The sequence below is a fragment of the Pan paniscus genome, chromosome 3, assembly GCF_029289425.2.
Source record: "Pan paniscus chromosome 3, NHGRI_mPanPan1-v2.0_pri, whole genome shotgun sequence".
In the NCBI taxonomy this organism is placed as follows: domain Eukaryota; kingdom Metazoa; phylum Chordata; class Mammalia; order Primates; family Hominidae; genus Pan; species Pan paniscus.
Window position 1 is genome coordinate 1,123,514 of NC_073252.2, and position 23,390 is coordinate 1,146,903.

Here is a 23,390-nt window from a genome sequence, read left to right on the forward strand (position 1 = left end):
TATCCCGGAACTTAAATTTTTTTTTTTTTTGAGATGGAGTTTCATTCTTTGTTGCCCTGGCTGGAGTGCAGTGGCACAATCTCGGCTCACTGCAACCTCTGCCTCCTGGGTTCAAGAGATTCTCCTGCCTCAGCCTCCCAAGTAGCTGAGATTACGGGCAGGTGCCACCATGCCCGGCCAAATTTTTTTTTTTTTTTATTTTTAGTAGAGATGGGGTTTTCACCATGTTGGCCAGGCTGGTCTCAAACTCCTGACCTCAGGTGATCCACCGTCCTCGGCCTCCCAAAGTACTGAAATTACAGGCGTGAGCCACCTTGCCTGGCCTTAAATTTTTTTTAAAACAGAGAAGCATAAATTTTAAATGATTTATAATCTCACCTGTCAAAAAAATGTTAGGCCACCTCTGTTGACATTTGTCTTTCTTGATATATTAATCTCAATATGTTTTCCAGAGCAGAAATAAGGCTGCATGCTTTGGCTCAGAGTCATGGCACAGGTGCAGCACAACCAGGAATAAAAAATCCTCGGCTGGGTGCGGCGGTCACACCTGTCATCCCAGCACTTGGGAGGGTGAGGTGGCCGGATCGCTTGAGCCCAGGAGCTCAAGACCAGTCTGGGTAACATGGCAAAACCCTGTCTCCACAAAAAAATTATGAAAAATTAGCCAGGCATAGTGGCACACACCTGTTGTCTCAGCTACCTGGGAGGCTGAGGCGAGAGAATTTCTTGAGTCTGGGAGGTGGAGGTTGCAGTGAGCTGAGACCCTGGCTCAATAAATACATAAATAAATAAATAAAAATAAATAAAAATCCTCCTCCTGGGCCCTTGTAAATGTAACATCTCTCTAACAACAAACGAGTTGGAAAATATTAAAACCACGGTTACCACATCTCCAGGAACTGGATGTATCGAGGCCTCAATCCAGCGGCATGTCAGGGGTGGCCCATGCTGTTCATTCCCTGAAACGCTCACGTTCCCGGCAAGCCCAGGCATACACAGCAAAACACACCTCACTCCAATTGCCACAGAAAAAGCAACCAAACAAACCAAGGCAGGCAGAGGAAAGGAGTTTGCAAAGCTAACAGCAAAACGAATCCATCCAGAAAGACAAATGTCAAAAGAGTCAGCGGTTCAGGAGGTGGGTCTTGAACCTCCCATAAAACAGGCATCAGGCAGCTGCTCAGAGTGAGAAGACAGAAAGAAGCCCGGGACACACAAAACGAGGGGAAACGATTGAGAACTAGCCACACCCAGACAGGAAATAAGATGGTCAAATAATATTTTACACACACTTTCCTAATACACTTAAAAACTTGAATGAAATGGATTGTCTTTAAAACCCGTTGTAAAAATCTGAGAACGATGTCTAAGAATTCACAGATGGATTCTTTCAAACATTCAAGAAACAGATAATTCCAATGATATTTAGAATGTTCTTGGAACGGAGAAAAAGAAGGAAATCCTCTGGGTTATTTTTGTGAAATTAACATAAGAGCAATGCCAAAAATTGGTGGAGAGATAGCGATAGAGATAGAGAGAGCGCGAGTGCGCGGGCGGCAGGCCGGGCTCCAGCGAGAATGTCAGTGCTGAACGCTGGGCCAGAGCGGGAGGAGAGTCTGGCGTTCCTTACTGAATTCCATGGGAAACACAGTGAGTACTCAGTGGGGCTCATTTTAGCAAAGTGAGAATGGTTCAATATTCAAACACGATTATGCTCCTCACGCTGTGAACCGTATCTTGCGGTTGCTATTCTCAGGGCTGGCGGGTGGCTCTCGCCACCCCACGTCCTCGCCCATAGACAGTGGAACGGTGATGACTCCCCAAGGCCCCTTCAGCCTTGGGTAGGGCGGGAGTGCACGGGGTGGGGCCCGGCCAAAGCTTCTCATTCTCCCCCAGAAAGGGGCCCTATGGCTGCCAAGCCTCTGCCCTGTCTTACGCCCTTACTGAAACGGGCCCTGTGGCTGCTGAGCCTCTGCCCTGCCTCGTGCCCTCACGGAAACGGGCCCTGTGGCTGCTGAGCCTCTGCCCTGCCTCCTGCCCTCACTCAGCCTTGAACACGGACACATGGCCTGAGGGGGTGGGGGGGACCTCAGGCCGTGGGGGCCACATGTGTGACCACTTCATGACCATCACAAAGGTAGGCGTCCTCCGTAACGCTCAGAACCCAACTTTTAAACAGCTTTATGGAGGTAACTGACATACCCTAAGTCTGTTTTGACACATGTATATGTGTATGAAGCCATCACCACAATCAAGACAGTGGACACGTCCAGCCCTCGGGTTTCATGGTGGCCTGTGTGGCCCCTCCCACCCACCACTCCAGCCACTGACCTACTTCCTGTCACTATGGATTATGGGCTTTCTCTAGAACTTTATATAAAGGGGCACACGCAATATGTGGTATCTGCAGCAGGCGGGGGGACTGGCCTGGTTACTGAGTTCGCTGCTTTCCGGGACACCCCATCACACCAGCAGCTCACCCCTCTCCATGCTGAGCAGGACCCCACGGCGTGGATGCACACGGCTCCTTCACCCGCCCACCTGTGTGTGAACCGTGGGTTGTTCCTGCACACGTCTGTGTGGATCTGCGCTTTCTTTTTTTTTTTTTTTTTTTGAGACGGAGTCTCGCTTCGTTGCCCAGGCTGGAGTGCAGTGGCATGATCTCGGCTCACTGCAAGCTCCGCCTCCTGGGTTCACACCATTCACCTGCCTCAGCCTCCCAAGTAGCTGGGACTACAGGTGCCTGCAACCACGCCCGGCTAATTTTTTGTATTTTTAGTAGAGACAGGGTTTCACCATGTTAGCCAGGATGGTCTCGATCTCCTGACCTTGTGATCCACCCGCCTCGGGCTCCCAAAGTGCTGGGATTACAGGCGTGAGCCACCACGCCCGGCCTTGGGTCTGCGCTTTCATTTCTCTTGGGTCAACGTCTAGGAGCAGAATTGCTCAGCTGTGTATTAAATTTCTATTTTGCTTTTTAAGAAACAGCCAAGCTGTTTTCCAGTGCGGTTGTGCCATTTTAAGCTCCCACTGGAGAGCATGAGGGCGTGGGTTTCTCCACATGCGTGAGTGGCTCTGTTGACTCTGGTCACCCTAGTGGGTGTGGCAGCATCTCGCTGTGGTGTGTCCCCGTGACCAGCACTGCCGAACATCTTCATATATCCTTAATAATCATTCCTTTAATTCCCGTATCTTCTTTGGGGGAATATCTATTCAAATCTTTTGCACATTTTCTTTTTTCTTTTTCTTTTTTTTTTTTTCGAGATGGAATTTCACTCTTGTTGCCCAGGCTGGAGTGCAATGGCGTGGTCTTGGCTCACTGCAACCTCCACCTCCTGGGTTCAAGTGATTCTTCTGCCCCAGCCTCCCGAGTAGCTGGGATTACAGGTGCCCGCCACCACACCTGGCTAATTTTTGTATTCTTAGTAGAGGCAGGTTTTCACCATGTTGGCCAGGATGGTCTCGAACTCCTGAGCTCAGGTGATCCGCCCGCCTCAGCCTCCCAAAGTGCTGGGATTACAGGTGTAAGCCACCACGCCCAGCCTCTAATTTCCTTTTTTTATAAGAGGTGGGACCTTGCTGTCACCCAGGCTGGAATGCAGTGGTGAGATCATGGCTCACTGCAGCCTTGAACTCTTGGGCTTAAGTGATCCTCCCACCTCTGCCTCCCAAGTAGTTCAGACAACAAGGGCACACTGCCATGCCCAGCTAATTTTTAAATTTTTTATAGAGATGGGATCTCCCTACATTGCCCAGGTTGTCCAGGCTGGCCTCAAACTGCTGAGCTCAAGTGATCTTCCCACCTTGGCCTCCAATCAGCTAGTGCTACAGGTGCATACCACTGTGCCCAGCCAATTTTTTTTTTTTTTCATAGAGATGGGATCTTGCTATGTTGCCCAAGCTGTCCTGGAACTCCTGGCCTCAGGCAATCCTTCCTCCTTAGCCTCCCAAAGTGTTGGGATTACAGACATGAGCCACTGCACCCAGCCTCTAATTTCCACTTTGATTTCTTCCTTGGCTCGTGGGCTATTTAGAAGTGTGTTGTTTAGTTTCCAACTATTTGGGGGATTTTCTAGATACCTTTCTGTCTTTATTTCTCATTGCATTTCATTGTAGTTGGAGAATATATTTGCATGACTTGAACCCTTTCACGTGCACTGAGACTTGTTTCAGGGCCTCGAATATGGTGTGTCTTGGCAAATGCTCCATGTGTGCCTGAAAAGAAGAAGGACTACTCTGCTGTTGCTGCTCAGAGCGTCTGTGAACATCAAGCAGGTCAGCCTGGCTGGCTGTGCTGCTCAAGTCCTGTCTATCCTTCCTGCTTCTCTGTCCTTTGAGTTGAGTATCTCCAGCTAAAACAGTGGGTTTGTGTGTTTCTCCTGTGACCTCCTTCTGTCTTTGCTGACGTATGTTGGAACTCAGCTGTCGGGTGTAGAAGCAGTTGAGACCATGATGTCCTCTTGATTAGCTGACCTCTTAATCACCAGGAAATGACTTCCTTCATCCCTGGCAATATTTCTTGCACTGAAATCTCCTTGGTCTTATATTAATATAGCCACTAAAGTTTTCTTCTTATTTTTTCCCTATCTTTTCACTTTTACCTGACTAGAGTCTTTATATATTTATTTATTTATTTGAGACAGAGTCTTGCTCTGTCACCCAGGTTGGAGTGCAGTGGTGCGATCTCAGCTCACTGCAACCTCTGCCTCCTGGGTTCACATGATTCTCCTGCCTCAGCCTCCTGAGTAGCTGGGACTACAGGCACCCGCCACCACGCCCCGCTAAATTTTTGTATTTTTAGTAGAGACAGGGGTATCACCATGTTGTCCAGGATGGTCTCGAGCTCCTCACCTCAGGTGATTCAGTTGCCTCAGCCTCCCAAAGTGCTGGGATTACAGGCAGGAGCCACCGCGCCCAGCAGAGTCTTTTTATATTTAAAGTGGGTTTCTTGTATGTAGCACAGAACTGGATCTTGATTTTTTATCCAATCTGACAATTCTGCTTTTTAATGAGAGTGTTCCCAACAGACAGAGAAGAAAAAGTCATAAATCAAAGGGCGTCCATCAGAGTAATAAAAAGGGTATGGGCTTGAGTGTGGGGAAATTATCTTCAGACAGAATACCGCTCGAATCCCACCTAGCAAAGTTCCAAAATAAGAGAGGAAAGGACCAAACTCTTTCTAAGTGACTTGACCATATCAAGAGCAAAACTCAAGAATATACTTAGGGGCCAGGCACGGTGGCTCACGCCTGTAATCCCAGCACGTTCCTAATGCTGGGCATCCTAACGCTGCATGTCCTAACGCTGGGTGTCCTAACACTGAGCATCCTAATGCTAACGCCCGGTGTCCTAACGCTGCCTGCTCTAATGCTGGCTATCCTAATGTCCTAGCGCTGGCCGTCCTAATGCCAGGTACCCTCACAAATGATAGTGTACTGAGTTTTGTTTAAACATGATGGATTGAACATATATGCTTATTGACGTGCCTTTCCACAACCCCACTAAGATGGGAGTAAAGAAACTGAACAGGCTGGGAGCGGTGGCTCACACCTGTAATCCCAGGACTTTGGGAGGCCGAGGCAGGCAGATCATGAGGTTAAGAGATCAAGACCAGCCTGGCCAACATGGTGAAACCCCGTCTCTACTAAAAATGCAAAAATTAGCTGGGTGTGGTGGCAGATGCCTGTAGTCCCAGCTACTTGGGAGGGTGAGGCAGGAGAATTGCTTGAACCTGGGAGCCGGAGGTTGCAGTGAGCCAAGATTGTACCACTGCACTCCTGCCTGGGTGGCTGAGCTAGACTCTGTCTCAAAAAAAAAAAAAAGAGAAAGTGAATAGTATAATTTCACAAGAATAACACAACAAGAGAGGAGAGGCCAGGTAAATCGGTATCAGATTGGGGACGATGGAAAGCAGGTGCACGGATGGGCTCTGCAGAGGGAGATGCTGCTGAGAAGCTAACCAGCCGGGCAGAACCCCAGGAAGACTCTGGGACTGGACGCCCTGCTGTCAGGCGAGTGGGGCAGACATGAGGGATGGTGAAAGGTCTGTATAAAGGGCACTGGGCCCACCACCCACGTGGCAATGAGATATCAAGAAATCATTTCCTTGGAGAAACTGAACCAGAGACCCCCAGACTCAGACCAATCCTCAGGCACCAATCCTAAAGGGCAGAAGTGATTCCTTGAAAACAGAGAGTTCACGGAATATCTGCACCCTACAGAGCCCTCACTCAAGCCCAGTCCACTGCCCTGCTCATAGATCCATCATCCAGCCACACAGAATCCATTTCTGGGGAGATGGAGCCACACTCCCCAAAAGACCTAAAGGGCCTGACCTGTGCGGATTCCCAAGCATAAAAGCCAGCTCACCACGTTTGCCCCACAGGTAAGCCCAGAATTCCCACACACGCACAGAAGACTTCCAACAGCTTTTCCTGACTCGCTGAAACATAAATGTGCATCCAGGGAAAGTCTCTGACACAAAGAAAGCTGCAAGCTAAATGGACGGAAAAGGAGCTTGTAACAAAATGACACAGCAAAGACCACTGCCTGGGCATCGGAGGCAGAGCCACACCTGGGCGACCCAAGCCGGCGGCCAGACATGTGAACTCAGAGGCCTCTCTCCCATCCAGCAGGTGGAACCCCTGCTTTTCCCACCACTTGCTCTGAAAGGACCATACAGGTATCTGCCTGCAAATACAAGGGACCCACACTCCACTTCCTCTTATAATCATGCTAGCTGTCCCCACTCTGCCTGATTTTTTTTTTTTTTTTAAGACGGAGTCTCGCTCTGTTGCCAGGCTGGAGTGCAGTAGCGCAATCTCAGCTCACTGCAACCTCCGCCTCCTGGGTTCAAGTGATTCTCCTGCCTCACCCTCCTGAGCAGCTTGGACTACAGGTGCCTGCCACCACGCCCAGCTAATTTTTGTATTTTTAGTGGAGACCGGGTTTCACCATGTTGGCCAGGCTGATCTTGAACTCCTGACCTCAGGTGATTCACCTGCCTTGGCCTCCCACAGTGTTGGGATTTCAGGCATGAGCCACCACGCCCAGCCCTCTCCCTGACTCTTCATTCCTGCCTCACGCGACCCGGAGATGGAGGATGGCCCCCGCGACTCACAGCATCCTCTCTGCCAGGATCTGTAGCAAAAATCTTCAAACTTGTTTCCTATTGCAGTGGTGGATTAAATCTGTGCCTTAAATCTGAAGAACCAGGGGCCACCCCAGGCCAGGTTTTCCCCAGGAGTCCGGGAGGAACACAAGGTTGGAGTCCCTGTGCCAGAGTGATGGCCAGGCAGGCATAGCCTGTACATGGAGCAGACACAAACCACGGGGCATCTGCCAGTATGAACAAGTGTCCTGTGTGAGGGGCTCCCGGCCATGGGTTGGGTAACTAGGGTTCAAGCCATCCACCAGGTGAAAGAAGGATTCCATGAAAGGCACCAGGTCTAGCCCCATTCATTTCCCATTAGGGCAAGACTGCCAGCTCTCACACACTGGAACCCCAGTTTATCTGGGGGCTCCCAAAACAGAGCTCAGAGACAACACAGAGAACAGAGGAAAACTTGTAAAGAGAACGAAAATTTAGAGAACAGAAAAGAGCTCTTGGAAACTAAAAATATAAATGCAGAAATTAAAAATTCAGTTGAAGTGTTAGAAGATAAAAATAAGGGGTCAGGCGTGGTGGCTCATGCCTGTAATCCCAGCACTTTGGGAGGCTGAGGCGGATGGATCATCTGAGGTCAGGAGTTCAAGACCAGCCTGGCCAACATGGTGAAACCCCGTCTCTACTAAAAATACAAAAATTAGCCAGTCATGGTGGCAGGTGCCTGTAATCCCAGCTACTCGAGAGGCCGAGGCAGGAGAATTGCTTGAACCCAGGAGGTGGAGCTTTCAGTGAGCCGAGATTGTGCCACCGCACTCCAGCCTGGGTGACAGAGCGAGACTCCGTCTCAAAAAAAAAAAAAAAAAAAAGAACTACAGAACAAAGAAAAGACTTTATAAGAAGTGTAATCGCAGTGCACTGCAGGGCTCGGCGCTAAGCAGTATTTGCATACAGCCACGGAGCGGCATGGGAGCAGGTTTGTAAGCACCGAATGCTCTGGAGCCCTTACAGGAGGTTAACACGTGGCATCTGAGATGACCCCGTGTGGCACTTACTCAGCAACATAAGACACACACCTCTGAGTGGGGCAGCTTAAGAAGTCCGTTATTGTAAGTTCCACAGTATCTTGTTGAGTCTCAGCTGCAATTGTAACAGGTTTCACAGGTCATAAATCTCAGCGGCACTTGGAGAAGCACCGTGAGAGGCTGTTGATACAGTGTTTGCCACTGCAAACCTGGCCTCTGCCCAGGCTCTTGTTACAACGGGTGGGGAAGTTGCAGACATTTACACACCACTTCCAACTCTGTAACTTGGACTTAGGTCTCTACTTATTCCATATCTCATCATCAAAAAGTTGACTTTCTGTCTAAATGTCTGCAAAATAAACAAAGACTTCCCTGAAATATCCACCCATTCAAAGATCTTTTGTTGTCTGTCCTTGAGAATATAAACGCCTGTTAAGGGAAATTATATTTGTTACAATGTTTATGTTGAGCTTTTTAAGTTATATTCACCTTGGAGGCTGGTTTTTCTCACCAGCCTGAGACCTCAGCTCACTGACTGCACTCACTAGTCCTAATAAATCAACAGCACTAGCAACTTTGCAGTGTCTCTTAAATTTACAAGTGGATCTGAAGGCATTCTCCGTGAATTTTTTTTTTTTTTTTTTTTTTTTTTTTTTGAGACAGAGTCTCACTCTGTCACCCAGGCTGGAGTGCAGTGGTGCAGTCTCGGCTCACTGCAACTTCCGCCTCCCGGGTTCAAGCAATTCTCCTGCCTCAGTCTCCAGAGTAGCTGGGATTACAGGCGCCCACCACCACACCCGGCTAACTTTTGTATTTTTAGTAGAGAACAGGGTTTCACCATGTTGGCCAGGCTGGTCTTGAACTCCTGACCTCGTGATCCACCTGCCTCAGCCTCCCAAAGTGCTGGGATTACAGGCATGAGCCACTGCGCCCGGCCAAAAATATTCATAAATGAAGTGATGAATGATTTCAAAACAATGCAGTATCTCAATTTTCCCAGTGATTTTCTCATATCACTTCTTTATACTTATTATTTGAATTCTCTTCCTAGCCTGGGAAACATGGTGGGACCCTGTCTTAAAAAAAAAAAAAAAAATTAGCCAAGTGTGGTGGTACACACCGATAGTCCCAGTTATTCAGGAGGCTAAGGTAGAAGGCTCACTTGAGCCCGGGATGTTGAGGCTGCAGTGAGCTGTGATTGCTCCACTGCACTCCAGCCTGGGCGACAGAGCGAGACCCTGTCTCAAAAATTACAAAGACCAAAAGATGGGAGAGGAGTCGGAAGAGTATAAAGTGTGCAGAAGTCCTGGAAGTGTGTTGGCAAGGACTGGAAATACACTGCATCATTTTCAACTCTGGCAAGTAGAGCTTACGTCATGTTTTCAAAGAGCACGCACATTCCAAAGCACTGCAGAGGTTTTAAAGAGAAAATGTGGTCCCTACATTAAGTTAAAATAAATGAAACAGCAAGAAAGCGTTTAAAAAGGCAACAACAAAGATGACAGAGGTTAGATCACATATGTTGGTCAAAACAGTGCACATTAAACAGATGCATTAAGGCTCCAATTAGATAAAAAATGAAATCCAACTACATGTATTTTTGAATGGCAACCCACATAAAGTGACAGAAACATTAAGCAAGGCCTAGCAGGGGCACACTGGGTGAATGTTAAAAAAAAAAAAAAAAAAAAAAAAAATCAGGCCGGGCGCGGTGGCTCCCGCCTGTAATCCCAGCACTTTGGGAGGCCGGGGCAGGTGGATTGCCTGGGTTCAGGAGTTCGAGACCAGCCTGGGCAACACAGTGAAACCCCGTCTCTACTAAAAAAAAAAAAAAAAAAAATTAGCCAGGCGTGGTGGCAGGCACCTGTAATCCCAGCTACTCAGGAGGCTGAGGCAGGAGAATCGCTTGAACCCAGGAGGCAGAGGTTATATGAGCTGAGATTGCGCCACTGCACTCCAGCCTGGGCAATAGAGCGAGACTCTGTCTCAAAAAGAAAAAAAAAATCAGTCCAAGGAGACTCCTAGGCAAAAATTAAAACAAGACCCAGCATAATCAGGATAATTTAATATTAATTAAGAGAAAAATTTTAAGGATGGAGCATCAGGAATCCCTACACACTGATGACTGCAGTGACCGCCCCCTTCCCTCACGCCCCCTTGGTCATGAGGATTTCCTCCTCCAGGCCCTGGGGCTCCCTTCCCCTCCACTTCCATCTGGAGATGCTGCTGGCCAGAGACCCTCCCCAGGTGCCCATTGGAGGGTGCATTGTTCCCACCAGCCGTGAGGGGAGGTCCTGTGGGCACGCTCGACATAGTAACTCAGAATATTTTCCCCATCTGGTGTCAAGGAATAAACCAGCATCTGAGAAGCCAAGTCTGACAGGGGACACTGGAGGCGCCACCGCCCTCGGGGGTGGCTCACTGTCCACCTGTCATCCCTGAGCGCATTGGGCAAGGTCAGAAGAATGACCGCAGGTGAATCTGGTACAAAAGAAGGTTGGCTTTTGGCTCCTGTTCTTGCATTGCAGACAAGCCCACACCCCTCCTGAGAGCTGGGTGTCCAGCCTGCTGCCCGAGAGGCCCCAGTGCAGCTGAGCACAGGTCCAAGCCAAGCCTGGTTCGCCCCAGCCCTTGGGGAGGGGAGGCACCGAGGCGCTGGAGAGGTGTTGCAGCACCGGGCCGTGCCCGCCTGACCTGCTCACCTGCTGACACCCAGGGGCCCTGGGCCTGGCTGGCCGCCACCACCTTGCTTTGTCAAGCTGATTGTGGACCAGCCCCAGCCCCGCCACGGGCCTCGACTGCCACCGTCTCAGAGAGGCTGACATGGTGGCCTCACAGGTCCCCGGGCCCAGCGTCTGATGCACGTCCTGCAATGCTCCCTCTGTTTTGCACCCACACTGAAGTGCCACAAACACCTCTTCTCTCCTCAGCAACTCTGGTGGCTTTGCAGATCTTCATTAGCTCACCTGGGATGAGACGCTGACCTGAGCTGGAGCTGGGGTCCTGCAACCATGGCCAAGGCCCCCCGTCCACACCGCCGAGGCCAGGAAAGCCGCGCCATGTGAGTGACGGGAAGAGGCCGAATGAGGGCCAAGGATTACAACTGTCCTGGAAACCGGCGGCTGCGCCATCTGCCGCCGAGCTTGGCACTGTTTGGGTCACTTATTGGCACGTCCACCTCGCCTGTCTCCACGCGTCCTCTCCTGGAAGCGAGGACCAGGTGCTGTATTGAAGAGCCGGGCGCTCGGTCCACAGGCAAGGACTGCAGTGCCCGCGGCCAAGGACGGTGCTGGACTGGATGATGGAGCTGGAGGGTGGGGCCTCGCCTCATCCTGGGGGACCGCCTAGTGGAAGGGCTGCCAGGCACTCAGTGTCCCCCTCGTCTGATCTCCGTGTGGACCAGGAGACCCAGGTTCTCTGAAGTTTGGCAGCATCAGATTTGCGTGGACTCAATGTTCATTCTGAAGCTTTCATCAGTTCCCTGTTCTGTCTGATGTCCCAGCATTAAACGCTCTGCGCTCCCCGTGCGAGTCCAGCAGCGTCTGATGGCAGCAAAGCGGGACTGAAGTAGTCCTGTCATGCAGGAGCTATTGAAACAAATGCTCTAACCCCAACTGGAACGTCTTGCCAACCAATGAGGCAAAAACATAAATAACTTTGTCAGCTGAAGTGCATAATATCCATTTTATTCCCAAGTTGGGGCTAAAGTATTTATAATTGAGTTGCAGCTTAATCAACCAAGAGCATCCTCTCTGGAGGAAAGGACTGCCCTTCACGGTTTCGGGAGGAAAGGCAGTTTCTCTGAAGGGTACTTCCAGCCTCCCAGAAATCTGGGATAAGAGGCATCTCTGCCGAACCCAGCAAAGTGAGTGAGTGCTTTCTCGACCACACGGCGTTTGTGAAGTCCTTTCTGAACAAATGTTGGCATTTTACTGTTAAGTGTTTGCAAACTGCCTTTCGAGCACATGCCTTGTTCCAAGGAGTAAGGCTGGGAAGGACACACTGCTGGGGGGTCATTGCCTAGCGGTTCTGCACCTAGAAACCAAGTCTCCCCAAGTTGGGTGTGAGTCAGGCACTGTGGGAGGCCTGCCCAACACCCGGCCCCTGTTTGGAGTAGGACGGGCCCACCCTGGCCCCCACCTTCCTCTTCTAGCTGTGGCAAGTAAATGGAAACCCTCCATGAGAGTCCGTAAAGACCACCACTAAACAGATGAAGGGGTTGCCCCTTAGCTCCTCTCTTTTTCCTTCCCTGACTATGGATGCAATGCTGGAGCAGCAGCAGCCACTTTGAGATTGTGAGGAGCAGCTGAGCATGAAAGATCCACTGAGGACGAAGGTGGCACCTGATGGCACCAGGTCCCCAGTGGCATCGCTGAGCAGCTGGGCCACCTCCTGACACATCATCACCCCAATTCAAGCTCCTCTTCCTCTGATTGTTACTTACAGCCAAAAGAATCTTCCCCATGTGGAATTCAAGAGCTTCACCTCCGGATCAGCTGCTGTCCCTGCAGCTCAGCCCAGCCTGCAGCTCCACCGTCCTCCCAGGTCCAGCTCAGCCCAGCCTGCAGCTCCACCATCCTCCCGGACCCAGCTCAGCCCAACCTGCAGCTCCACCGTCCTCCCAAGTCCAGCTCAGCCCAGCCTGCAGCTCCACCGTCCTCCCGGACCCAGCTCAGCCCAGCCTGCAGCTCCACCGTCCTCCCGGACCCAGCTCAGCCCAGCCTGCAGCTCCACCGTCCTCCCGGACCCAGCTCAGCCCAGCCTGCAGCTCCACCGTCCTCCCGGACCCAGCTCAGCCCAGCCTGCAGCTCCATCATCCTCCCAGGTCCAGAGAGCCTGGTCAGTGGCCCAATGGGGCAGGAACTGGCAGAATCCCCCATTGCCTCAACCACCAGGAGCCTGTGGGGTCCCCAATAAACAGAAAAGGCTGAGCTTCAAACTGGGCAAGAAGAGAGAGGCAGGAGAGCCAGAGGGACCTCTGTCTGGGACAGGATGGACACCCAACCTTGCCCATGGTGTAAGTCTCAGGGGTGGACACTGAGAATCAGGGCAGGATTGCCCAGATCCCAGCTGCCTCCATGGCCCTGCCTGAGGTCCCAGATGGTGAGTGCTGAGCCCCACTTTGGTGCCGGGAAGGAGGAAGGAGGTGCCCCCTCCATCCCCGTGGACGGCTGGGGGAGATGCTGGTGTTGGCTGCATTGTGGCTCAGGGCATCCCTGGCCTAGACTCCTGGCTCTGGTGGTCTCTGCTCACAGAGGGAGATTCTTTCCCAACTGCACCCCTCACCAGCCTCACGTGAACCCCCAAGGTGGACACCCCTCACCAGCCTCGCGTGAACCCCCAAGGTGGACACCCCTCACCAGCCTCGCGTGAACCCCCAAGGTGGACACCCCTCACCAGCCTTGCGTGAGCCCCCAAGGTGGACACCGGTGGCCCCCACAAGCCCCTTGGGTTGTTCCTGCCGAGAACTCACAGCCCAGCCCCACGGGGGCGCGGAGGGGCTCTCCCACACGGTAGAACCCTGCACTTCCTGCCTGGGCCGTCCACGAGACACTTCTCGTCCACCCCGGCTTGGATGACCACAATACTCCCCCTCACGCCAAACCCAGGACCGCACCCCTACGGTGTGTTCTCCCCAGATGTTCACCTGCTTCCCTCCCCGTGTAGGACTGGACACAGAACCCAACAGCGTGCCACTCTCCGGGGACAAGGACAGCTTCTCCACTGAACCCAGGCCAGGCTGTCGCCCCCCAGGTTGGGCCTGGCTGGGTGAGGGGCATTCACTGCAGGACACTGTCCATCGTGACTGAACCACCGGAGTCACTGGACCTGCCCACTAGACCTCCCCACACGTGGCAGAGCCGAGCATGGGTGAGTCCCGCCTTGGGCTCTGTCGCTGGGGCTGTCAGAGGCTCTCCTGAGTGTCCGGCTGCCTCCCACTCTGCACCCCAGCCTCTCCGCACATGCATCCTCCAAGCCGTGTCCCACCTGACGCCACGGCCCGCCTGCCCCACACATTCCCCAGGACCTGAGCATGTTTAAACAGGGCGTGTGTCACATCCAGGCGGAGGATGGGAGAGCGGGTGGCTGCTCGCTTCTGCCACATTTAGCCCCATGAGGGTCTGCAGTGACCACGGCACCCGCACGTGCCACGTTCCTCCACGCTGTCCACAGAGCTCCCAGGCCGTGTTTGCAACTTTCTGGCCTGAGGAAACCAGTTTCTTTAAACTACTCCCTTGAGGACCCTGGATCCGGACCCACGTGTTGTGGGGGGAGGCCCGGCCCCAGTTCAAGGCCACTTTTGCTGCAGGGGAGCCTCCTGCTCCCCCACGAGCGATCACCCCCGCAGCCACCATGCTCCCTTCCCTCGGTGGCCCCAACAGGGGCCCCTCCTTGAGACCCAGTCTTGGGTCAGATGAGCAGGCCCTGGGCCCCTCACTCCTCAGCAAGACTCACACCTGCGGCCCAGCCTGCCGCGGACAGCCCCCGAATGGTCTTGATTTAACCAGGCCTGTCCCCCTGCCCAGAGCCCTGGGCAGGTCCTCACCTCTTCCTCCTCTCTGCTGCACCCTCTGACGGGCGTGCACGTGTGCATGTGCCATGCTGCCTGCGCTCCTGGCCCTGACTCCTCTTAGCAGTTCATTTCTAATGCATCTCTCTCCCCACTGTCTCTCCCTCTGTCTCTGTCTCTCCCTCTCACCACTGTCTCTCCCTCTGTTTCTGATTCTCCGTCTCTCCCCATCTCTGTCTCTCCCTCTGTCTCTGTCTCCATCTCTATCTCTCTAACTCTGTCTCTGTCTCTCTCTCTCCTTCTGCCTCCACCTCTCCCTCTGCCTCTCTCTGCCCTCTTCCTTTGTCTGTCTGTCTCTCTGTATCCCTGTCTCTCCCTCTGCTCCCATCTCTCCGTCTCTGTTTCTCCCTGTCTCTGTCTCCCTCTGTCTCTGTGTCTCCCTCTATCTCTGTCTCCATCTCTCCCTCTTTCTCTCTCTCCCCTCTGCCTCTGTCTCTGACGTGCCGTCTCTGTTTTCACCTGTCTGTCCCTGTGCGTGCTGAATAACACATTCGTGTCTTTTTCTCTGTCTGTTTCTGGGCTGTCATTTTCTTTCTCCAGCTCCCCCTCCCCGACCCTGTTTCTGGGTTCGCCTTTCTTTGAACGGCTTCCTGGGTGCCTCCTGCTCCCTCTCCTGCCAGCTTCTTTGTGTCCGGGGCTTGGTCTGTTTCTCAATACTTCTCTTGGGGTCTGTCGTGCTGTCTGGAGGTTCCCCCATTTCCCATCTCTGTCTTGCTCTATCTCACTCACACGCATCCTGAGACAGCAACAATGAGGCTCGCCGGGTGAGGGACAGAGGCGCAGAGGCAGAAAACAAGGTCTCGCCTGGAAGCCCCCCACCAACTCCCGCCCTCAGCAGCGCTGGCTCCGAGCCTCACGTGCTCTGCAAAGCCAATGTGGGGTGCTCTGGGAAGCACTCAGCGTGGAGCCCCGCCAGGGTCCGCTGGCTGCCCCCGCTCAGCTCCACCACGCTGAGCGACGCCTGCCCGGTTGCTGCTGCTGGAGAAACTTTGGGCTGCCATGAAACAAAAAGGGAATTCAGGCTGGTAATTACCCAGCTAATTTCAGTCATGTAGACAGCCAAATAAGATATTTCAGTTTCTTACAAGCCCACCTCAGGGCCTGAATTAGCCACCTAATTAATTATCCGTAACAGCCTGGGACTCCCTGGGTGGAACGTGCGTCCCTCCCAGTGCAGATGCAGGCTTGTCCCTGAATCACGGCCCGGTGACGCAACCATTATAATTAGACTCAACCTGACGCTTACCCTTGACCACGAAATCTCAGGGATGTGGCCCCAGGCCAGGCTCAACATCTTTTCATTTAATTTGTGTTGAGTGGAAGCACAGCCACCCTCCGGGAGACAGCCAGGCAGGCAGCTCCTGTCCTGGGGGAAGCGGCGCCTGCCCTCTGTCCACCCTTGTCCCTGGCCCCTCGAACCCGGCCAGCTCCCCCACTGCAGAAATGCTCCTAGGAGGCCTGACTCACTCCAAGGTGTGAACGGCATCAGGTGAGGGTGCTCCCCCGTGGAGGCCACCCAAGCAAGACGTCTCTAGTGGTAGAATCGGGCACCGGCCACAGGTTCCCCTCACAGGAGTTCTGGGCACTGGTGCTGGGGGAACACAGGATGGACGGCTCTGGGCAAAACTGAGACTCGCCACGACAGCCCCGAGGCCTGAGTTGACCCATCAGCTCTGCCCGGACACGTCTGTACCAGCATGGCCCAGGCCCTGCCCACCTCCTGGTCTAGGAACCCAGCCACTGCCCTTGACATGGTCTCTGGCCACAATGACAGCCTTGGGTCAAGTGGGGACGAGGTTCCTTTCAAATAGCAGACAGCAGGTTGGAAGGGGGCCTGGCCCCACCCCAGTATACACAAAAAAGGCTGCACGTCCCGCCTGGGAGGCAGTCGAGACACACAAGCTGTTTCGGGCCTTTTCCTTTGCTCCCGTAACCAGCAAGCCCTGGCCCCTGAGGATGGCGCTGCCTCACCCAAGTGAAACCCACAGGGTCCTCGCCAGATGCACAGGCCAGCTCTGTCCCCACGCCTGTCCCTGAGGCTGCCACCTGCATCCTGCTCTCCCACCGCTTGGCTCTCCTCATCTGGAAGGAAGCCCCCTTGGGGGCTGCCCAGCCTGGCCAGTTAGAATTGGCCCTGCAAAGCCTACGCCAGGGTGTCCACCCTCCCCCAGGACGTGCATCAGCATGGTCCATGGGCTCTGCCCCGACCACAGCAGTGGGGCAGAGTGAGCTTACAGGGCAGCCCCTGTCCCGCCAGGGACACCAGTTCTGGCTCGGGGCCTCGAAAAGGGCCGGGCTGGGGGCGCTGCTGGGCACGGTCCTTGCTCCTCTGCCCCAGGCTCCTGTGTAGGGCTGCGTGGGTGGCCGTGTGGCTGCAGGGGCGCTGCTGCGGTGGGCCAGATGAGGAGCAGCTGCTGTGGTGGTCTCTCCATGTCCCCTCAGCCCCTCCCCACCCCACCTCCCGCTTCCTACCTCCTAGGGCCTGCTTCATCACAAACTCCATGGCGATTGCTCTGATTCCACAGTGGCTCCTCCAGGGGTCAGAACTCACACGCAAGTATGGCCGGGAGTGAGTGTTCTTCCTGGGGGAGAGTGAAGTGGTCACAGGTCACCCTGAGCAGGCCCCTGCCTGGCCTTCCCCAGAGACCATCATTCCTTACCCGCAATACCTTGTGGGCTGGACCCTCCCCCACCTGGAGCGGCCGCCTGGGAAGTCCTTCGTGAGGGGATTCTGTCCCCACACCCAAACCAGGACCCCAGAGGACCTGAAAATGGTCTCCCCAGCTCCTGGGGTGTCTGAAGCCTCTGCAGGGAGGGCTGCTGACGGCTTAGGGGGCATCGCTCAGAGGCGCCTGGCGCCAGGCTGCGGAAGCAGGGGCGGGGCCCAGGGGGCGTTTGAAGGTGACTGCTCCGCTCTGCAGCTCAGTGTCTGGAGCAGCGCCTCCGCGGTGGTCCCGATCCCAGGGCCGTGGAGAAGGGTTGGGGGTGGGTCTTTGAGCGGGTGCCCTTCAGGGCGGGCTCCTGTGGCTTCTGACCAGGGAGGCTTGGGTGACCCTATCCCTGACGGCACTGCAGTCAGTGTGCCCCCCACATGGCCCACGTAGAAGAGATCGGGGTTGGGGAGAAACTTCAGGGGGCTCAGCCTTCAGGAAACACGTGGGGACGGGGACAGAGCACCCCCGCCCCGGGGGCGTGCATGGGGTGGGGTGGGGCGCTCTGGTCCCCTCTTGGGAAGCCGCTTTCTGAAATCACAGCAGCCGCAGTGAGCCCCCCGGTTTTGCGGGGTCTCTCCTATCGGGGAAACCCAGGTCCCTGGAGAGACACTGTTTGACGGTTCACCCCTCGCCCTCCGCAGAGGAAGGAGACTCGCGCGGGGACTGGGAGGGCGGCGGGCGGGGAGCGCCCCTCGGAGGCTTTGCCGCAGCGCCGATTCTCCTCCAAACTTCTCCCCTGGCTCCCGCGGCGCGGGGAAGGAGGGCACGGCCGGGCCCCGCAAACCCGCAGGGCTCCAGCCCCGCCGCACCCGCACCCGCACCCCTCGGCTTTGCGGGCGGGCGAGCGGCCCTCAGGCGGGAGCGCGCCAGGAGAGGAAAGAAAGAGGGCGAGGGAGGAGAGGGGGAGCCTCGAGACAGGAAGAAGCGAGGAGGAGGCTGGGCGCGGGCCGGGACCGCGGGGGCCGCTTCAGCACCGCGGCAGTGGACAGCGCCCGCCCCGGACCCCGCGCGCGCGGAGCCCGGGAGAGAAACGGGGCCTGCGGGGAGAAGCCGGGGTCGGGGGGAGAAACGGGGGCCGGAGGGAGAGGCCGGAGCCGGGGGGAGAAGCCGGAGCCGGGAAGGAGAGACCCGGGGAGCGGAGGCCGGGGGGGAGGAGCTGGGCGAAGCCGGGGCCGCGGGGAGAAGGGGGGCCGGGAAGGAGAAACCGGGGCCGGCGGGAGAAGCGGGGAGAAGCGGGGGCCGGGGAGGAGACGCCAGGGCCGGCGGGAGAAGCGGGGAGAAGCCGGGGCCGGGAGGGGAGACCCGGGGAGCGGAGGCCGGGCGCGCGCTGCGCTCGGGGCGCGGTTACCTTCCCGGGGCGCGGGCGGTCAGCGGCGGGGCGCGCTCGGGCCGGCTGGGTCCATGTGGCGCCCGGTGAGCTGCGGCGGCGGCTGAAGGGCACCGCGAGGAGGGCGCGTCACTCGCAGGCGCTCCCCGCCCCCCGCCCGCGTCCGAGCGTGACGAGCACGGGGAGGGGAGCGCCGAGGGGCGGGGCCGCGGGCGCCGGGCGGGGGCGGGGGCGGGGGCGGGGGTGGACCCGGGGGCGGGGGCGGGGGTGGACCCGAGTGACGCGCCCCCGCCTCCCTCCAACCCGGCCCGGGCTCGACCTTCCCCCGGCGGGCGCCTGCGACCCCCGCCCGCCCCTGATCTGGGCGCCCCCGGCCCTGCCCCCGCGCCCCCAGCGCGACGGTGCGGGCCTGCTCCCTACAGGGTCCGCGCGGGGCCGGTGGGTGCAAAACCCTCGGGCGGAGAAGTCGCTGCCTCCCGGGCGGAGGGGTCAGGGGTTAGGGGGAGTCGCTGCCGCCCCCATTCTCCGGTGACCGTGTCCCTGAGCGCCGCCCGCCGCCCCGACCCCTCTGCCCCGACCTCCCCGTATCGCAGGGCGGGAGAAGGGGGCCCCCAGACCCCTGAAAACCCACCCAAGCCCCTCGCAGCCAGAGACCCTCAGGCCGGCCCGGGCTCACTTTCAGTGTAACGGAGTCGCTGTTTCCTTTACCGGGACGAAGGCCAGAGACCCCACCGCTCCCTCCCCTGGCCCCCGGGATTTCCTCTGCAGCGGACGCGGCACTGCGGGAGAGCGGGGTCGCCGCAAGGTCGGCCCTGCGGTTCGCGCTGTGCAGTGTCGGGAGCCAGGCGGCGGGAGGGATGGGTGGGAGGGATGGGGCGCACCGCGACCCTAGAGCTGCCCTGTGCTCCTGGCGGGGTGGGGGTGGGGAGGGGGGAGGGGGGCCGCTGCCGGTGGCCGCCGCACTAACTTGTCACTGTCCCCTCCCTGCTGAGTCCTGGGGACTCCCCTGGCGCAGGGAAGATGCGGCCCCCGCCCTCAGCCCCATCCCCTCCGGTGCCCCGTGTTTAGCCTGAGCTCAGGAGGACTCAGAAGCCTGGACTCCCCAGCCTTGGCCCCAGCGCCTCTGCCCCGGTCCCCACTCTTCTGCTGACTTGGCAGGGGACCCTTCGCAGAGGAAGGGAGCGCTGGGGGAGAGGGAAGGGTGAAGGCACCAGGGCCAAGCCCACGGGGGCTCCCTGAGACAGCCATGAGGGTCCTGTGGGCCTGGGGGTTCACAGGCAACCTCCCAGAGGGGGACCCATGCCCTAGGATTGGGGTCTCTTCAGCCTCCCTGGATGGAAGCCATGGGCACCCCCAGCACCGTCCCTTCCTCTCTCCCTGGATCTGAGCCAAGTGGGCTCAGAACGTTGGGCCCAGGGACAGGAGGCAGGACACATCCCCAGACCCCTTCTTGCCAGCCACCCCTGGGTCCCTGGTGGCCCGTCAGGTCATCATCTCCCCTCGTGGGAGGCCTCAGTCCTCACGCACCTCCAGCTGGATATGCTGTGGAGTGGACGGTCTGTTTCGCGATGCCTGGGGGCCCGGCCTGAGCCCCAGCCTGCTCTGCTCCGTCTGCTCCTCTAGTCTCCTCAGGACCTGGGAGGGGACAGCAAGGGTGAGATGTTTGGGTCCAGGAAAGAGGTCACTTCTCGGCCCTGGTGCTTTCTCTCTCCATCCCTAACTGGGTGGATAACCCAACAGCTAACCCTGACAGTAACCCCAGAGAGGACCCCAGGGGTGACCCCCTGAGCCCAGAGCCAGGCTCATGACTGACCCTGCCACCTCCACAAGCTGCATGCAAGGGAGATGCTGGTGCCTTTGGGACAGTCTGCACAGGAGTGCAGGGAGGTGCCCGTTCTTCCGAGCAGAAGCACTGGACTCCTAGGCTGACCCCTCCTCGTTCTACAACCCAGGCCAGCCTGAGCTCCAAGCACACCTGGAGCTGGGGCCTGGGGCACAGAGGACAGAGACCCTCTGCCAGCCCTCACGTTCTGCCCTGTCTTCCTCTGCCTCTCTCTCTGTCTCTTTCTCCGTCGCTGTATCTCTCTGTCACTGTGTCTTTCTGCCTGTCTCTCTGTCTCTATCTTTCTGTCTCTGTCTTTCTCTGTCACTGTATCTGTCTCTGTGTCTTTTTGTCTTTCTGTCTCTTTCTATCTCTGTCTTTCTGTCTTTTCTTTCTCTGTCGCTGTATCTCTCTGTCTCTGTGTCTGTCTCTGTCTCTCTGTGTCCGTCTCTCTCTGTCTCTGCCTGTCCCTGTTGTTACTTGTTACATCCAGCCACACATGCAGTGACTGCTTCTCAGCTCTCACACTTGTCTAGGCCCTAACCTGGGGGTGGGGGGGCCCAGCCACAACTTGGGGGAAATAGACAAGGTTGGTGACAGCCCCAGGTCAGAGTGACAAGTGGCCTAGGGAAGGGAAAGTGGGCATCTGCTGGAGGAGTTGAGGGCGGTGCCCACTCAGGGTGTGTGAGCTGGGCCAGGGGAAGGGAAAGTGGGCATCTGCTGGAGGGCTTGAGGGTGGTGCCCGCTCAGGGTGTGTGAGCCAGGCCAGGGCTGCCCAGCTGGGATGGGAGTCACAGGCTGCTGGCCAGGAGCCACCCAGGCTCCGTTCCAGTGGCAGAAGGTGGTGACATGGCAAAAGGCCTCTGCCAACCCCCACGGGCCACTTGGCCACACCAGGGCAGGTGCGGTTGGCCCTTCGAGTGCCCAGAGGAGGCCCTGAGCCCTGGAGAAGAAGTCCCGCAGACCTCCAGCCGGCTGGAAAGGGGCAGGAGCTGAGCGAGAAAGGGGCCAGCAGGTTGAAGGCCAGGTTGAAGATCCAGGCAGGGAAAACATTTTGCAGGCCGGGCAAGAGTTGGAGGCCACCCCGTCCGGGCAGATGTTGGGAGGAGGAGGAGGTGGGGTGTGGACCAAGTCCGGGAGGAGCAGGATGGAGCTCCAACGAGGGCTCCCCCAGAGGTCAGCTTAGAGAAGTGTGAGTGCTTGGCTGGGCCGAGCCCTGGCTGTGGGGCCTGTGCCAGCCGGTTGGACATGGATGGTACCCCCGGCTCAGCCAGCCCTCTGCTCCTCAGATGCTCCATCCCCAGACAGCAGCCCCAGTGAGGCCAGGGACCCCAGGAGCACAAAGCAGGACTGTGTGAGGACCATGTGGCACTGGGTTTGAGACCCTGCGGGGTCACTCCAGACAGCAGGGAAAGGAGGCAGCTGCCCTGCTGCAACCTCCAGCTCTAGCCTCTCTGGAAGCCCCTGCCAAGGCCTCCACTGCCACCCTGCTCCCATCTTCTGGGTCCCATCTGCCCATAGCCCTCCTGGGTGCCAGGCATCCTCCTTGCCTTGGGCCAGGAAAGGGTCTGGGAAGCACTGTCAGGGTTTCCTGGGGTTGGCCTTCAGTCCTGGCATGGGGTGTGGCCAGGGGGCCGTGTCCCCCATGGGCCCAGCAGGAGGGCAGCGCTCTGCCACACCGCATGTGTGGATCCGGCCCACAGCACCCACCCAGAACCTTCAAACACAAACTTAATAGTTACATGTGCTGAGTGATTCAGTCTGAGTGCCGACACCATCCACGCTGTCATTTTCCTGCTGGATTTTGATATTCCAAAAGTAACAACACGTGAAAAGCGTGAGCGAAGCAAGATGTAGACCCTTGCCGTTTGCCAGAGCTGGGGCAGGACCTGGGCTGAGTGGAGGGTGTCCTCGCCTGGGAAGCGCCCTGAACCCGTTCCCCTCCTCCACTGGGTGAGAGAGGTCCAGCATCTAGCCGGGGGAAGCCAGCGCCTGGGAGGTCAGCCTAGTGGGCCCCTGGGAGCAGAGCAGAGGTACTGCCGCAGCTGAGCGAATGCTTGTGCCCCAGGCCCTGCCCTGGGGTCCTGGGATCCACGGCTGCCCGGTCACACGGTGCCCAGATCTCATGGTGCCCCAGGGCACACATGGGGCCCGCTCTGAGCTGATCTCTTGCGGCCCAGCATGGTCCCAACCACGCAGTCAGCAGCACCAGGTAGCCGGGTCAGCGGCACTCACCCCTGGCTGGAGGGAGCCTCTGAGCTGGGAAAGGCCAGGTCCCGGGCAGCCCACCCGCCAGGCCAGGGCCCTCCAGCTTCAGGGGGAGCCACCGGCTCCAGCCCTGCGCTGAGTGTGGGGTGTGGATCTGGCTTCCTTCAGCCGGGGACCCTGATCCACCAGGGACCCAGGGCAACAAAAGAGCCGCCCGTGGGGAGTGGGCTTGGGGTGGACAAACCCAGAGGCTGTGGAGGAAAGGGGCCTTGCTGTGGGCTGCAGCTGCTCGAGGGACTCCGCCCTCCCAGCCTCAACACCTCAGGGCAGGAAGGAGGGGCTTCAGGGGCCTTCCCGGAGGACAGGGTGAGAGACAGCTCGTCTGGGAGAGGCAGGGCTGGCCCAGGGGTGTGGCTGGCTGGGTGGTGAGCACAGTGGGTGGTGCTGGAATTTGGAGATGGGCAAGAGATCCTGGGAGCTGCCAGTCGTGGGGAGGAGAAGTTTCCCGGGAGGATCCTGGGCCAAACACCTGCACTCCTGGGACCCAGAGCCTCAGATGCTCCTTAGGGTCTTGAGTGCCGTGTGATGGAGCCGGAAGGGGTAGGCGGGGGGCAGAGG

At 56.9% G+C, this 23,390-nt stretch overlaps 1 protein-coding gene across 1 annotated transcript in view; it reads right to left on the bottom strand.

Moving 5' to 3' along the window:
- CPLX1 (complexin 1) overlaps nucleotides 1-18,915 on the bottom strand; it is a 40,970-nt gene extending 22,055 nt beyond the window's left edge. The window contains exons 1-2 of the mRNA XM_034958110.4: nucleotides 18,764-18,915; nucleotides 17,174-17,283 (exon numbers count right to left, since the gene is read on the bottom strand). Coding sequence (XP_034814001.1) covers nucleotides 17,174-17,204 — 31 coding nt within the window. The 5' untranslated portion in view covers nucleotides 17,205-17,283; nucleotides 18,764-18,915. The remainder of the gene's footprint in view (nucleotides 1-17,173; nucleotides 17,284-18,763) is intronic.
- Nucleotides 18,916-23,390: the final 4,475 nt, after the last annotated feature.